This window comes from Patagioenas fasciata, chromosome Z (genome assembly GCF_037038585.1).
Source record: "Patagioenas fasciata isolate bPatFas1 chromosome Z, bPatFas1.hap1, whole genome shotgun sequence".
Lineage (NCBI taxonomy): Eukaryota > Metazoa > Chordata > Aves > Columbiformes > Columbidae > Patagioenas > Patagioenas fasciata.
Window position 1 is genome coordinate 7,203,147 of NC_092560.1, and position 12,995 is coordinate 7,216,141.

The window sequence follows — 12,995 nt, forward strand, 5'->3', positions numbered from 1 at the left end:
CAGGATGGGTTGGAGATACTTCTGAGGCCTTTGTGCCCTCATAAACCATTTTTCCCAGAAACTGTCATGAAAAGGGCCTCCAGAAACAATTTCTGGACTGTTATGCTGCCAGTTCTGCAGAACTCTAAAGATTACAAAGCTTGGGCACAAGTATGACGCTAGTCCTGAGTTAATTTGGGCTCTGACTTGCGGAAGAGCCCGGTGTCACCCCGGCACGTGTGGTCCAGCACAGCTCACAGGTGTGTGCACCAAGTTAAAGTGGGACAACCATTGCTCTGGTGTCACAGCCTGGCTGTCACTAGGGATGGCTTTTTAGAGGAAGAGGTTGGGATAGCGCCAAGTTCACGGCCGCATCTCACAGTGAAGTTAGTTTCCCTGTTTTCCTCTGTCGGTGAAGGTCTGCAGTGGCTGTTTCTTACTAGACGTTAGTACAGTGCTTACAGAGGGAAAATAACTGTTGGGTTGAAAAGATTTGTCAGGCAGCAAGATTAGATCTCCTTGGGTCTCTGTTAGATCTACTGTGACCTTTTGCCAGTTGTTAGTATTTCATTTTCTAAAGAGAGGCAATTCCAGTTCTATAAAATACCACAGTACTGTACAAAGACAGATCAAATGCTGTTCAGGAGCACAGGATGACCATACTTTTTGTTCGGCCACTAGTAAAACTATCACATCATAACTATGTAAACGTGGTTGGTTTGCTGGGTGTTTTCTTAAAGCCTGAAGTATTCTGTATTTACTCCCATGTTTTTGCTTATCTGTCTCTTCAGTGGCTGAGCACAGGTGCTGTTTGAGAGATGTTTGTATTAATTGTAATAAACACTGCACAATTGAGAACTTAATTACAGACTCAATCTTTTTGATAACAGGCTGTTGTCTAGTGTAGTTGGAATTTTATCTTCAGTCATGTCAGTCATAAAACGTCCCATAGGAAATAAAATTTCTTACTGCTACCTCTGGCTAAAAAAAACACCCTTATGTTTCTCTGGGACTATTAAAATTAATCAGAAATCAAAATATCCCCTCAAACAAGTTGGGAGGACAAACTGCATGAGTTTTAATGTGTATTTTGGAAAACAGTCTTCCTCAAATAGAAAATGGTCACTGTAAATGTAGAAAATAGTATTTATTCATGGTCTTCAAATGATGGCAGCAGTGGTAGTTCCTGGTGTGAAGACAGGCAATGGCACCTGACATGCAATTCATCAGGTTTAGGTCCTGAAAGCAATTATTAAACCATTTATCAAATCTCACCTCTGTCCTGCTCAACATGTAGAACTTCAACCAGTGGCTTTCATGTTGAGTGCAAATTAACTAGCTGGACTTGGACAAGTCTGCCTGATCTGAAGATACACGTTTCTTTTAGTGCATCCCAGCTGTTCTCATTTAACTGCTGTATTACTGACTTGAAAGTGTCTTTGCGTAGGGCTTTTTGGCTTTCTTCACTAGATTTAAAAAAACCTTTCCAGGCTATTTGAAAAGTATTTCATCAGTTCATATCTATCTTCAAATCATTTTTCTCTCTGTATTGTCCAGTTTTCCAACATCACTTTAAAATACAGATGCCAGCACTAATACAGAATTACAGAAAAGAACATCAACCAAGAAGCCAACGTATCCCTGTGTATCAGCCTTTAAACCACTGTGAGATCTTCTGGACTCAATACTCGCAGTCATATATTTTATCTTGAATTTGGCTTCTTGAAACACATTTTGCATAAAGCTTAGAGCAGAGGACTGTGTTCTTTGTTTCATGATACAGCTATTTTATGCAATATAACCTTCAAAGTATTTATTTGGCTGAAGTGAGAATGTACACAATTCCCTCATTGTAATCACAATATGTGTGTTCACCCAAAGGCTCTGCTTCAACTAGTCTTAATTAATTTGAAGGAAAACAGAGTAAAATTTAGAGATCAGACTGAGAATCTCTACTACTGTGTATGCTGCAGCTTAGTCATTTGGGAATCTGTGAGATCTGGATTCAAATCCTCGTTGGGGCGCAGAAGCAATGATATATTTGGCTTTCCCTTGTCCTCGTAAATGCAGTAGCCCCGTCATAAATAAACCAGCTTTTGCTGCAGCCCTTTCCCACTTTATCAGGGAACTCGGGAGAAGCTGCTCTGGGATTTTAAAATTAGGATTCCCTTTGTCAGAACCTGGCTTAATTACCTTTTAACATTTTCAGAGCGAGGCTTCAACTTCTTGAGCAGCTTTGGACACAGTAAATGGCCAGGACCTGCACTGCCCTTGTCAACGAGCAGGTGGGAGCACAAGCTGTCCCCACAACTCCCCAGGGTACTCCATATAGACATTGTTACAGTTTCTGATCTCCCAACCCTCCTGTTTTCTTGCATAGTGAAGGGTTAACTTCTTGTGATTTTTTTCTCTTTTGTGCAACCACCTGTGTATTCTGGATGTGTCCTCTTTTCACCCAAAACGTTACATGGATGGACTCTGAGGATCTTCTACATCTGCCCAGTATTTCTTATAGTTTCACTGAATTTAAGACACTATTTATGCACAGGAACTTCAACCATGCTATCGTACGCCCAGAAATCTCAGATAGGTCCCTATCACATCTGCTGTGGCTGTCTAGTGCTTCTGTGAAACCTGGAATATGTGCGTAGTTACCAGAGGTACACACTTAGAGACACGTATATGTTCTACTACAAAGTCTCCAAAATCCAGCCTTCATCTAGGAGCAGAACAGCATGAACAGACAGCCAGGTTTCAAAGCACTGGTTGACATCAGTACAGCTGTATTTACTGATAATACATATTAAACCAACTGCTTGTATACGCGTGAGAGAAGTCAGCTCCGCAATTACACACACAACAGCTAGAACATCACAATTTTTTTCCAGGTGGAAGCTACTGGAGGAGCAAACATGAACACTGAACCCTGACTCACAGCTTGCAGACCTGATGGTCGTTCCTGGTGGAAGAGACAGATCCCAGTCAGCTCATTTAATCTAGAAATCACGGTCTTACGTATGCCGATGTTATCCCACACAAATGCCGGTGTTAGGATTCCCACTCAGTTTCTACAGGAGGTACAGCAGCTAAGAAAATCAGTAGCTTTGTTCTTCTTATTACAGCAAACTGCCAGTCGAGATTTATCCAGAGGTAAATGGAGCTCGACCAGTTTCCAGAATTATGGCGTTGTCATGAGGCAATATTGCCACTAGATGTTGCTATCAGCCCAGCGAGAGGAAAAGCCAAAAGACGTAAGCCAAAAAGTTGTTTACATGGACTTTAACAAAGGAAATCTTAAAAATCGGAAATTTAAATTTTAACTGATTTGGTGAGTTCTTGTAGAAAAAAGGGACACAGCCTTGTTGCCTTTGTGTACCTACATGGTGGATAGATGCTAAATAGAAGCATAAGAGTTTATGGAGCAAATTCACCTGAAATCTTGTTAGATCAAAACATGGAACAGAAGAACACGGGATGCTTGTTACTCCATCAAGCACATGTACATTTTACAGTATGGGTTGAATTAGGGGCTTGTTTTGTTTATTTGTTTATTTTAAACTTCTTGCAATGTATCAGACGTGAGACTGCTATTAAGGCAAAGGTATAGTAATAGTTACCAGGAGTAGGAAAACGCCACAGAACTGGAAGCAGAACAAAAAAAGCACAATGTTATTACAGCTAGTTGCACATTTTGAGTCACATTTTATTATTTGTTTTACAAGCACATTTAGCATGTAACATCGAGTAAACACTTGGGCACCGGGATTATTCCAGCAAATGTGTCTGTGGATTCTGTCAGTGCCCAGGAATAACTCATGATGGTAGAAAGAAGTCAAAGGCAGATAAGCCAACCAAACCTCATCACCACAGGTTGATGAGGGGTTTTTAAGCCTAATAAAGAAGCATTGAAGCTTTGTGTTATACAAGCCAAACAAGCCATAATGGACGGGAATACAGAGAGATCAGAGAAGAGGTGAACGTCGTGCAATCGATACAGAAATCCATGTTTCTAATTCATTAGCAAAGTGTAAATACTAAAAGGCTTGGCTAATCATATGAAGCTAACAATTCCTGACTGCTGGATGCAGGAGAATGAACTTCACAAACCTGCAGAAGCAATCAATGCTTGGCAGAGTGAGGCCTGGCTGGAATCCACCAAAACTCCGCTCAGGATTTTGATTTGGATCAGGTGCAAAGGAAAGAACGATTAGTTCATTTCCACAGTTTGCCAAATCTTTTTCCACCTGTGCTCAGCCCATGTTCTCCCTGCTGCGGGCTCTATCTGCCCCTGGAAGTGGAGTGGCGTCAACCCTGGCGCTTGCTCAGCAGAAACAAAAATCATTAAGACCCGCTTCACAGAATCCCAGAATGTCAGGGGTTGGAAGGGACCTGGAAAGCTCATCCAGTGCAATCCCCCCATGGAGCAGGAACACCCAGCTGAGGTTCCACAGGAAGGTGTCCAGGCGGGTTTGAATGTCTGCAGAGAAGGAGACTCCACAACCTCCCTGGGCAGTCTGGGCCAGGCTCTGACACCCTCACCGGGAACAAGTTTCTTCTCAAATTTAAGTGGAACATTTTGTGTTCCAGTGTGAACACATTGCCTCTTGTCCTGTCACTGGCTGTCACCGAGAAGAGCCTGGCTCCATCCTCCTGACACTCACCCTTCATATATTTGTAAACATTAATAAGGTCACCCCTCAGTCTCCTCTTCTCCAGCTCCAGAGCCCCAGCTCCCTCAGCCTTTCCTCACACGGGAGATGCTCCACTCCCTTCAGCATCTTTGTTGCCCTGCGCTGGACTCTCTCCAGCAGTTCCCTGTCCTTCTGGAACTGAGGGGCCAGAACTGGACACAATATTCCAGGTGTGGTCTCCCCAGGGCAAAGTAGAGGGGCAGGAGAACCTCTCTGACCTACTGACCACCCCCTCTAATCCACCCCAGGTACCATTGGCCTTCCTGGCCACAAGGGCCCAGTGCTGGCTCATGCTCACCCTGCTGTCCCCAGGACCCCCAGGTCCCTTTCCCCCACACCGCTGTACAACAGGTCTTTCCCCAAACTATACTGGAACCTGGGGTTGTTCTTCCCCAGGCGCACTTCTGCATTTTAAGGTGATGTATTTCAGAAGAAGACACATTGGGGTTTGTTTCTGGTGATGCAGATGACTGCTGGTCAAAATAACCTTACTGGGATTCCTCTCTATCTATAGCCTAATCCTGGGCAGCAACAACGGTGGGGAAAGAAAGCACCTGAACAGCACCCAACTCCACCTGTCCTCTGCTGCCAGACCCAGCAGTGCACGAGGACATGGCCCCATCCCCTTGGGCAGCGGCACCCCTGCCAGCACGCTGTGTTAACAACGCTACCGAGAAGCGATACTACAGGAAAATGTGTTCTTCTCTTGAGGAAAAAGCTGTTCAGGGCAAGACTCTGTAAAACCATTGTCTGCTTGAACACAGCAGTAAACCCCTCTCTTGCCTTAAGTCGGAATCTATCTTCAGCGGGTGGCAGCTACAAGCAGCTCTCAGTGGAGAACTGAAAGCTTCCTTGTGGTGCAGGTTTTTCAAGACTCCTACAAAATCCAGGACATAACAGGTGTGACACCTTCCTATCTCTTCCCGAGCACTCAGTTCATGGTTAATCTCTTTGGGGCTACCCTCCTAGCACTCATCAGTATCAGCCTGGCTTTTTAAATCCAGGAACTAAAGCTATTCGACCTGGCAGTTTTGCAGCTATGAACTTCAGATACACGTTTTTATTCTAGAATATATTGCTAAGAAATTATCTAAAATGTCTGAATCACTTCTAAAAGTATTAATGAAAATATGCACAGGTTCATACATACACTGTTCTCTAGAAGAGGCTATTTTTGAGCAAATAGTTGTAACGTCACAGTTCAGAGGAAAGAGCAATTGTTTGCCCTTTGCACTGGAAATGAAACACTATGCAATATAAATATAGATGTCCGAACAAACTCATTACACTGTAATCATAGCAAATAGGGGGGAAAAAAAGTTATTGAAAAGGTTTTGCTGCAATTCATGCAGTTGCAACAAGAATCGATATCGATTATTTTGCTATATTCAGCTCTAATTAACTACCTCAATATTTACTGTTGTGAAAACAAACATGCAATTTGACCGAAGGAAATGTTTCTTTTAGTAACAAAAGGAACCAACTGCAAACCTTCTGGCAGACCAGATGGGGGTGAAATTCTAACCTGATCATGCTGACACAAACGTGGGATTATGTAGGTAGCAATTGCATTCCGAAGAAAAGCATATTTTTGGCTTAGTTGAACACAAAAATTTCATTCTTCTTGCTGATTCTTGTAACCAAGGGCAGGTATGAGTCAGTTCTCCTTTTTAAAAAGAAGCCCCCAGAAGCAATGGTCCTCAATATGTCTTCCCAGATTAACAAGGGTGAACAAGTGAGAACATTTACAAAACTGTTTGGAACAAGAAATTTTATTGTTGGTAGGCTACAAGATTTCAGATAATGTATGTAGCCAAAAGTCTAGTTCAGACCTAAGAATCTTCAATACATTTAGCTAAATAAAATTACAAAATAGTGCTGGTATTAACTTAATTTTTTAAGTACAATAGGATTATTGTACATAATCAGTCAGTATAAAATATCCTATAAGTCACAAAGGCACAGATGTAAACAGGAAATCAGACACCTATCTCCCACTTAAGCCATTAGAAAGTAGATATCTGAACAGGATTATAGCTCCCCTTGATCCCAAATATTTATGTTATCCTGTATTTGTTCCTCAATCTAAGCCTAGAGTATTTGTACGAACTGAGCTGAATTTTTGTCTAGAGCTATTCTGGACAAATTTCAGGGGAACATCAACACCAAAGGAACTGGGGCTGTTCAGCCTGGAGATCAGGAGGCTGAGGGGAGACCTTATCATTGTCTACAACTGCCTGAAAGGAGGTTGTAGAATGGAGGGTGTTGGTCTCTTCTCCCAGGTAGCAAGTGATAGGACAAGAGGAAATGGCCTCAAGTTGCACCAGGGGAGGTTCAGATTGGATATTAGGAAAAAATTCTTCCTGGAAAGGGCTGTCAGGCATTGGAACAGGCTGCCCAGGGAAGTGGTGGAGTCACCATCCCTGGAGGGGTTTAAAAGGCATTTAGATGAGGTTCTTTGGGACATGGGTTAATGCCAGAGTTCGGTTATGGTTGGACTCGATGATCCTGAGGGTCTCTTCCAACCAAACTGATTCTACGACTCTATGATGCTGACTCCGCTCTGTTAGTTTGTTCTTTGTGGTGTTGAACGGTTCAGAACTGTAGCAGGGCAGGGCAACGGCCGGTCTGCTCATCCACTTCACACTCCTCGCTATTACCGTTGTGTCCAAGTAACTGCAGGAACAGGGTCAAGGCACTGAAGAGGAACCCAGAGGGGAGTTATCAGCAGGAAGGAAGCAAGGCAGAGACAGCTTCAGAACCTGGGAACAACTGGAGTGTCCAGCCACGTGAATGTGCCAATACAAGATATCCAGGAGGCAGGCCAGGAGAGGACATGGAGGAGCTAAGAGTGTGACAGAGCAGCACCCCACTGTCTGAGCCATCCATTCAACAAGTGCCTGGGGTTGTCTCTGACAGAAGAAATCTTAAGTTCAGTACAACGTGCAATGGCCTGTCTAAATAATACCCGAGTTTGTTTATAAATGATAAATTAAGGTAGAAAGAGATGGGTGGTGAGAATTCCTCCACGTGAAAGAAAAATATTTATTTCTTGTTGACATACAAATTCCACTTTTCTTGTAAATCTTGGATAAAAAAATAAAAAAAGAAAAAATAAGAGAAGATTAAAGTGCAGTGGAAGGCTGATGGAGCAGAGAAAGTGAGTGGAGGATATCGTTCCAGGCTTATTTCATATTTGTTGTCTTTCGTCTGTAATTACAAGCTGTAAGTTACAGGGCCTGATGTACAGTGTCACATGGATGAGACGCTGACATTCTGAGTAAAGCAATGACATTTTCACACACTTGCAACAAGAAGTCTTGCCTGTAGTAGAGAAACCCAACCAGCCAAATCCTATTATACGAACACTGTTGTACCGCAGTTCCTGCTCCCAAGACAGAAACACGAAGGGCTGGTCTCCAATAAATGCCTACAAAACTATGCTTATAAATTTTGCAAAGTAGCATCTTAGCAGCTGAAACTTCTCAAGGTCTAACAACTAGTACTGGAAAATATATTCAAATGTTGTTCCAGGCTCTTTTCTTCTCCTTTATCAAGGAACAGCTATTGTCCAGTGTATGAGGAGACTCAACCCAGCGTTTCAGCTGTAAGTTATTCCGAAGGCATTCTGTGTTCAGCATTGCATTTTACTACTTCTGTTGCTTATAAGTGGAATTTCTGCTGTGTATTTAACCCTCAGTGCAGTACCAGGTAAGATCTGTGATGCTTTGCGACAACGAGCATAGCTGATCTCAGATATACCAACGCAGCAGTCAGCACTGACGGTCTACAGGGAACAACTCCATCAGTCCTTTCCACCTCCCCGATCACAAGGTCAGCAGAAGCTAATTCAGACCTTGGTTTAAACAAAGCTGCCCAAGGCCAGTTCTAAGTTAGACTGGGAGTAAAGGTCCCAAGAGCCAGCCAGCACAGTGTGAGCCAAGATGCTGCACAGAGGCAGGAGAAGCTGATAGAGCAGCTCAGGAATCCTTGTTCCAGGGTATAAATAATGAAAATCAGAGTAGGGATGAACATTTACCAACTCTTAAAACTGCTGTTATCTTTTTGTTTGGTTGGCTTTCCTCCTGTGTAAGCCTCCCTTGAATTGAACTATGGATAAAATTATCAAGCATACGCTACCAAAAGTGTTAAAAAAGACAATGTAGCTACTGTCATTGTACATGAACAGAAAGCCATGTTTTATAAATTTTACATAGAAATATGGCTTTTCAGGTTGTTATGGGATAAATTATGTGCCTTCATTAATTCCAAATGGCTGGCAAAAGAATTCTGCAACAATGGAATTTTGAAGATTGCACTGTATTTAAATTCACCCGTAACATACGTATGGTCTAAGTTAAATATATGTAACCAATCAAAATATCTGAAACCCAATGCATTTCACATTTCCACGTCTGATGTGGCACAGGTTGGGCTCAGGATGCAAGTGACATACTGCTGAACACATAAAGTAAAACCTGTAATTCCATCTCAGCTGCTCAGGACTTGTGGTCTGGTTACACTACAAATAAAACGTGACTAGGAAAGAATCCAAGCTGACTTGTATGGAAGTTACTCCTCATCTGTTTTTCACTGATGACTGCACCACTACGCAATTCCTACTTGTCCAAAATTCAACAGCTGTCAGGGGAGGTTTGCATAAAGACTGCGGGATAGGGACCAAACCTGTGAACAACTACCAGTACAACACGAAATACTAATTGACTACAACAGTAACTCCCACAGGGTATGGCAAAGCTTCCTCTGGAGGCAGTGAAGCACAGAAAAGCCAGATGTTCTCATACGATAGTATGAGGCACCTTGAATGCCAGAACTGTACATGCTTAGATTTAGACTCACAGAATCCCAGAATGTCAGGGACTGGAAGGGACCTGGAAAGCTCATCCAGTGCAATCCCCCCATGGAGCAGGAACACCCAGCTGAGGTTCCACAGGAAGGTGTCCAGGCGGGTTTGAATGTCTGCAGAGAAGGAGACTCCACAACCTCTCTGGGCAGCCTGGGCCAGGCTCTGGCACCCTCACTGAGAAGTTTCTTCTCAAATTTAAGTGGAACCTTTTGTGTTTTTTTCCTTTTTCCTATTTTATACCTTTTTCCTATTTTATACCTTTTTCCTATTTTATACCTTTTTCCTATCATTGGTTGTCACCAAGAAGAGCCTGGTTCCGTCCTCGTGACATTCACCCTTCACATATTAATAAACATTATTGAGGTCAGCCCTCAGCCTTCTCTTCTCCAAGCTAGAGTGACCCAGCTTTCCTCATAAGGGAGATGCTCCACTCCCTTAATCAAGTACTACAAGTACTCTGCCTACAATCCTGATCTTGTCTGTGCCCTGGAGCATGACATACACAAAATACTCTCAGCAAAGTGTTGTTCAGCTCTCGGATCAGGATATCCTGTGTTTGGTGGGGAAGACGAGGATGGTCCATGCACAAGGCTGTGATGCAGAAGGTGGCCCCTAGGCAAAGCAGTCTCAGCCCACACACTGATGGCCACAAGTTTAAACCACATCCTGCAAGTGTTTTGCTGTACATATCCTCATAGATGGTGTGGATTTTTCTAGAGACATGATTTTTAGCAGATAAATTCGGTAGATCCAAACTCAGCACCTCAACTCAAGGAACCACGGGCTTGTGCATCTGTGTGCAGTGTTACTAAGGCCATAACCGCAGTACAACCGAGGTAGGAGTTAAGTGACTGCGACGGGTCGGTGCAATCGCAAGGGAACTCAGGTCTCGGTGGTGCTTGAGAGTTGTTGTCACAACTGCAGTTGGCTCTTAGTTCTTCCACTGTAACCAGGCAAGTTCTTGCCAGAGAAAGAGCTGTGAGCAGTCACCGTTCCATAGGGCATTGCTTACTAGTCAGGGAGGATTCCTTTGTTTGATTTCATCCCTAGGAAAGTCTGCAGCAGCTTTACTGCATCTAACTATCATCCATCCTTCAGCTCAGAGCTCTGGAGACATCAGACAGAAAAAAAAAATAGAGAAAAAACATGAAATTAAAATAATTGCAGCAGAGTTATGCTAGATCACATCATTGCCAACCACATGCTGGAGGGACCACCATAAAATGCTTTTACGCACTTAAGAAAGACCCCAGGACATCGGGGAACCTTCTGACAGTCGTGTAGGTGTCAGCAACGTGTCAAGCACATCCCTCTCAGTGCAAATGTTCATTGCAAATTAAGTAAGACAATAAGGCAGCCATGTAAGCAAAATATTGAAAATTGAGTCCTAAATGACTGAACCAAGAGCTTCAAAGGAGAAGATAATGTTTTTGTCAGTTATCCATTTGATCTTTTTAATTTCATAGGAGGATGGGAAGAAAAAAGGTGAGTTCATTTTCTCTTACCTTTCAACAGAAACAGCATTTGTATTCTGCTCAGGTGCTAGTTTTGCGTAACTCAGGGGCAGATTTAGACCCACAACTGGGCCTACAGTACTGAGCCACAATATAATGTAATTCGTGTGTCTAGGGGGCGAAAAAAAGGCACCATAAACATATTATCCCAACCTTTTCTGAATTGCAAACAAACTTGTCAGTCAGAAAATAACTTCAGATGGGGCTATTCTTTCACTTTATCTATTTCAAATGTATTTTAACTTTCAGCCCTTAGGTGACAACCCAGAATTTTATTCCATTTGGACCAAGGAAGTTGTTTTTACCATTCCCACTTCCCGGCTGATGTACTTCATCTGCACTGCATGAAGCCTGGCAAGGCACAGCGCTGTTTCTCACCTGTTCTGTGTCCGTGTCCCGGTCAGTACAGAAGACATGAATTCATTAGTTCGGCAAGGGTGCAGAACGAAAAATGGCTGCCCAAGCAAGGGATGCTCCTAAGAGGGAATATCAGTTGTTTTATCATGCAAGAAGAAAACAAAAAACACACCATTTGCATTTGGAAAAGACAAAGCAGGGGCCATTAATCCTTGATGCAACTTTCCTCATTTCAGAATCTAACCCACATTGCTCTTCTTCTACCAACAGTCATTGACAAATTAATATCTGAGACCATATTCTCCTATCTTAAAAGGGAAATAGGATCACCAACCAGGCTATGCCACCCTTTTAGTTAATAAAATGCAATGTTTTTCAAAAGTAACTCAAGTTACTGTGTCAGCATTACCTGAATGCAAGTAGGCACAGCTACTGTGTAAACAAGTATTTGATCAAATGTAATACATAAAACAAATCTGCTCCACAGTAGAGCTCTTTAAGATCCTTGCATGTTCTCAGCCTGGTGCTGGGAAGTCAACACAGTTTAATTTGGAGGGAAGAAGCAAAAGCATCCAAGGTAGCTTTAACTTCCACTAGGTGGCATATCCTCATTTTAGGCTATTCTAGAGAAAAATGTCCTAAAAGGGTTGTTCAAGAAGCCCAGTCAAAACTGTCCTGAGGAGGAGAAAAAAGGAAACCATTTAGTGACATTAAAGTTTGCAGTCAGACACACTCCCTGTGATGTGACAGGACCCCATGTCGATCCTCCACACTTCCACACTGCCACCGAAAACTTGACCCAATGCTCCACAAAGCTTTCACTCTCCAGCCAGTACTCAAACAGAATATGTGTTCTGGCTTAACCAAGCTTGCACTCAGTGCAAAGCTGCAACAGTGATCTCAATGCTCCTACATGGGTGACACCATGAGAGCAGCGTTACCAACTGTCTCACACACCATGCCTGAGATAAGTGATTTTCCTCTGGTGCTGCTGAGGCCACTGCTACCACTTCTGCACCAAAATAAGCCTCTTTACCCTTACCTGTTTTCTCTCACCCTTTGTGTCTCTCAGACACGAACCTCTGATCAAGTCTGGGGCTGAGTTTGGGTCCAGCCACACCTGGACTCCTCCTCGAGAAGGAGTTTAGAAAGCAAGGTGGTCCACTCTGAACCTTGTGACTCAACGGGATGGCCTCCTCTACCTTTTCCTATCTCCTGTCCCACAGAAATCACTCTGAATCAACTCCCACCCAATTCCCCTTGGCATATTTCCTCCAAGTAACAGAGCAAACCTTGCCATGAAACTCCATTAAGTCGCACTTTTCTTTAAGCCTGCCCCACTGCATTGTGCTTCTCACCAGAACCACGGCAGAAACTGACTATGAGGATTAATGCGACGGGTGTCCTATCCTGAGTAAAGACCCTTGTCCTTAGATGCGCTTCTTGTGGTAGCTCAGTTTCTTGATGGTAAAGAAGAAAGAATATTCAATTTACGCTCCAACACGGATTTCCCTTGTCCCAGCTGATACAGTTGTACGAGACCCCCCTAATTCTTGATGGCATCTTATCTTAGCACATACTGAACTG

At 43.1% G+C, this 12,995-nt stretch overlaps 1 protein-coding gene across 6 annotated transcripts in view; it reads right to left on the reverse strand.

Moving 5' to 3' along the window:
* Positions 1–3,661: 3,661 nt before the first annotated feature.
* Positions 3,662–12,995, reverse strand: part of ATG10 (autophagy related 10) — an 88,200-nt gene continuing 78,866 nt past the window's right edge. For 3 of the 6 annotated variants that reach the window (XM_071801749.1, XM_071801754.1, XM_071801751.1), the window contains 2 exons: positions 11,430–11,527; positions 3,662–10,644 (listed from right to left, as the gene is read on the reverse strand). In XM_071801749.1, the coding sequence (XP_071657850.1) occupies positions 11,452–11,527 (76 nt within the window). In that variant the 3' untranslated portion in view covers positions 3,662–10,644; positions 11,430–11,451. Of the gene's footprint in view, positions 10,645–11,042; positions 11,163–11,429; positions 11,528–12,995 lie in introns of those variants that run through there. The other 3 variants (XM_071801752.1, XM_071801750.1, XR_011736345.1) reach the window with 3 other exon arrangements.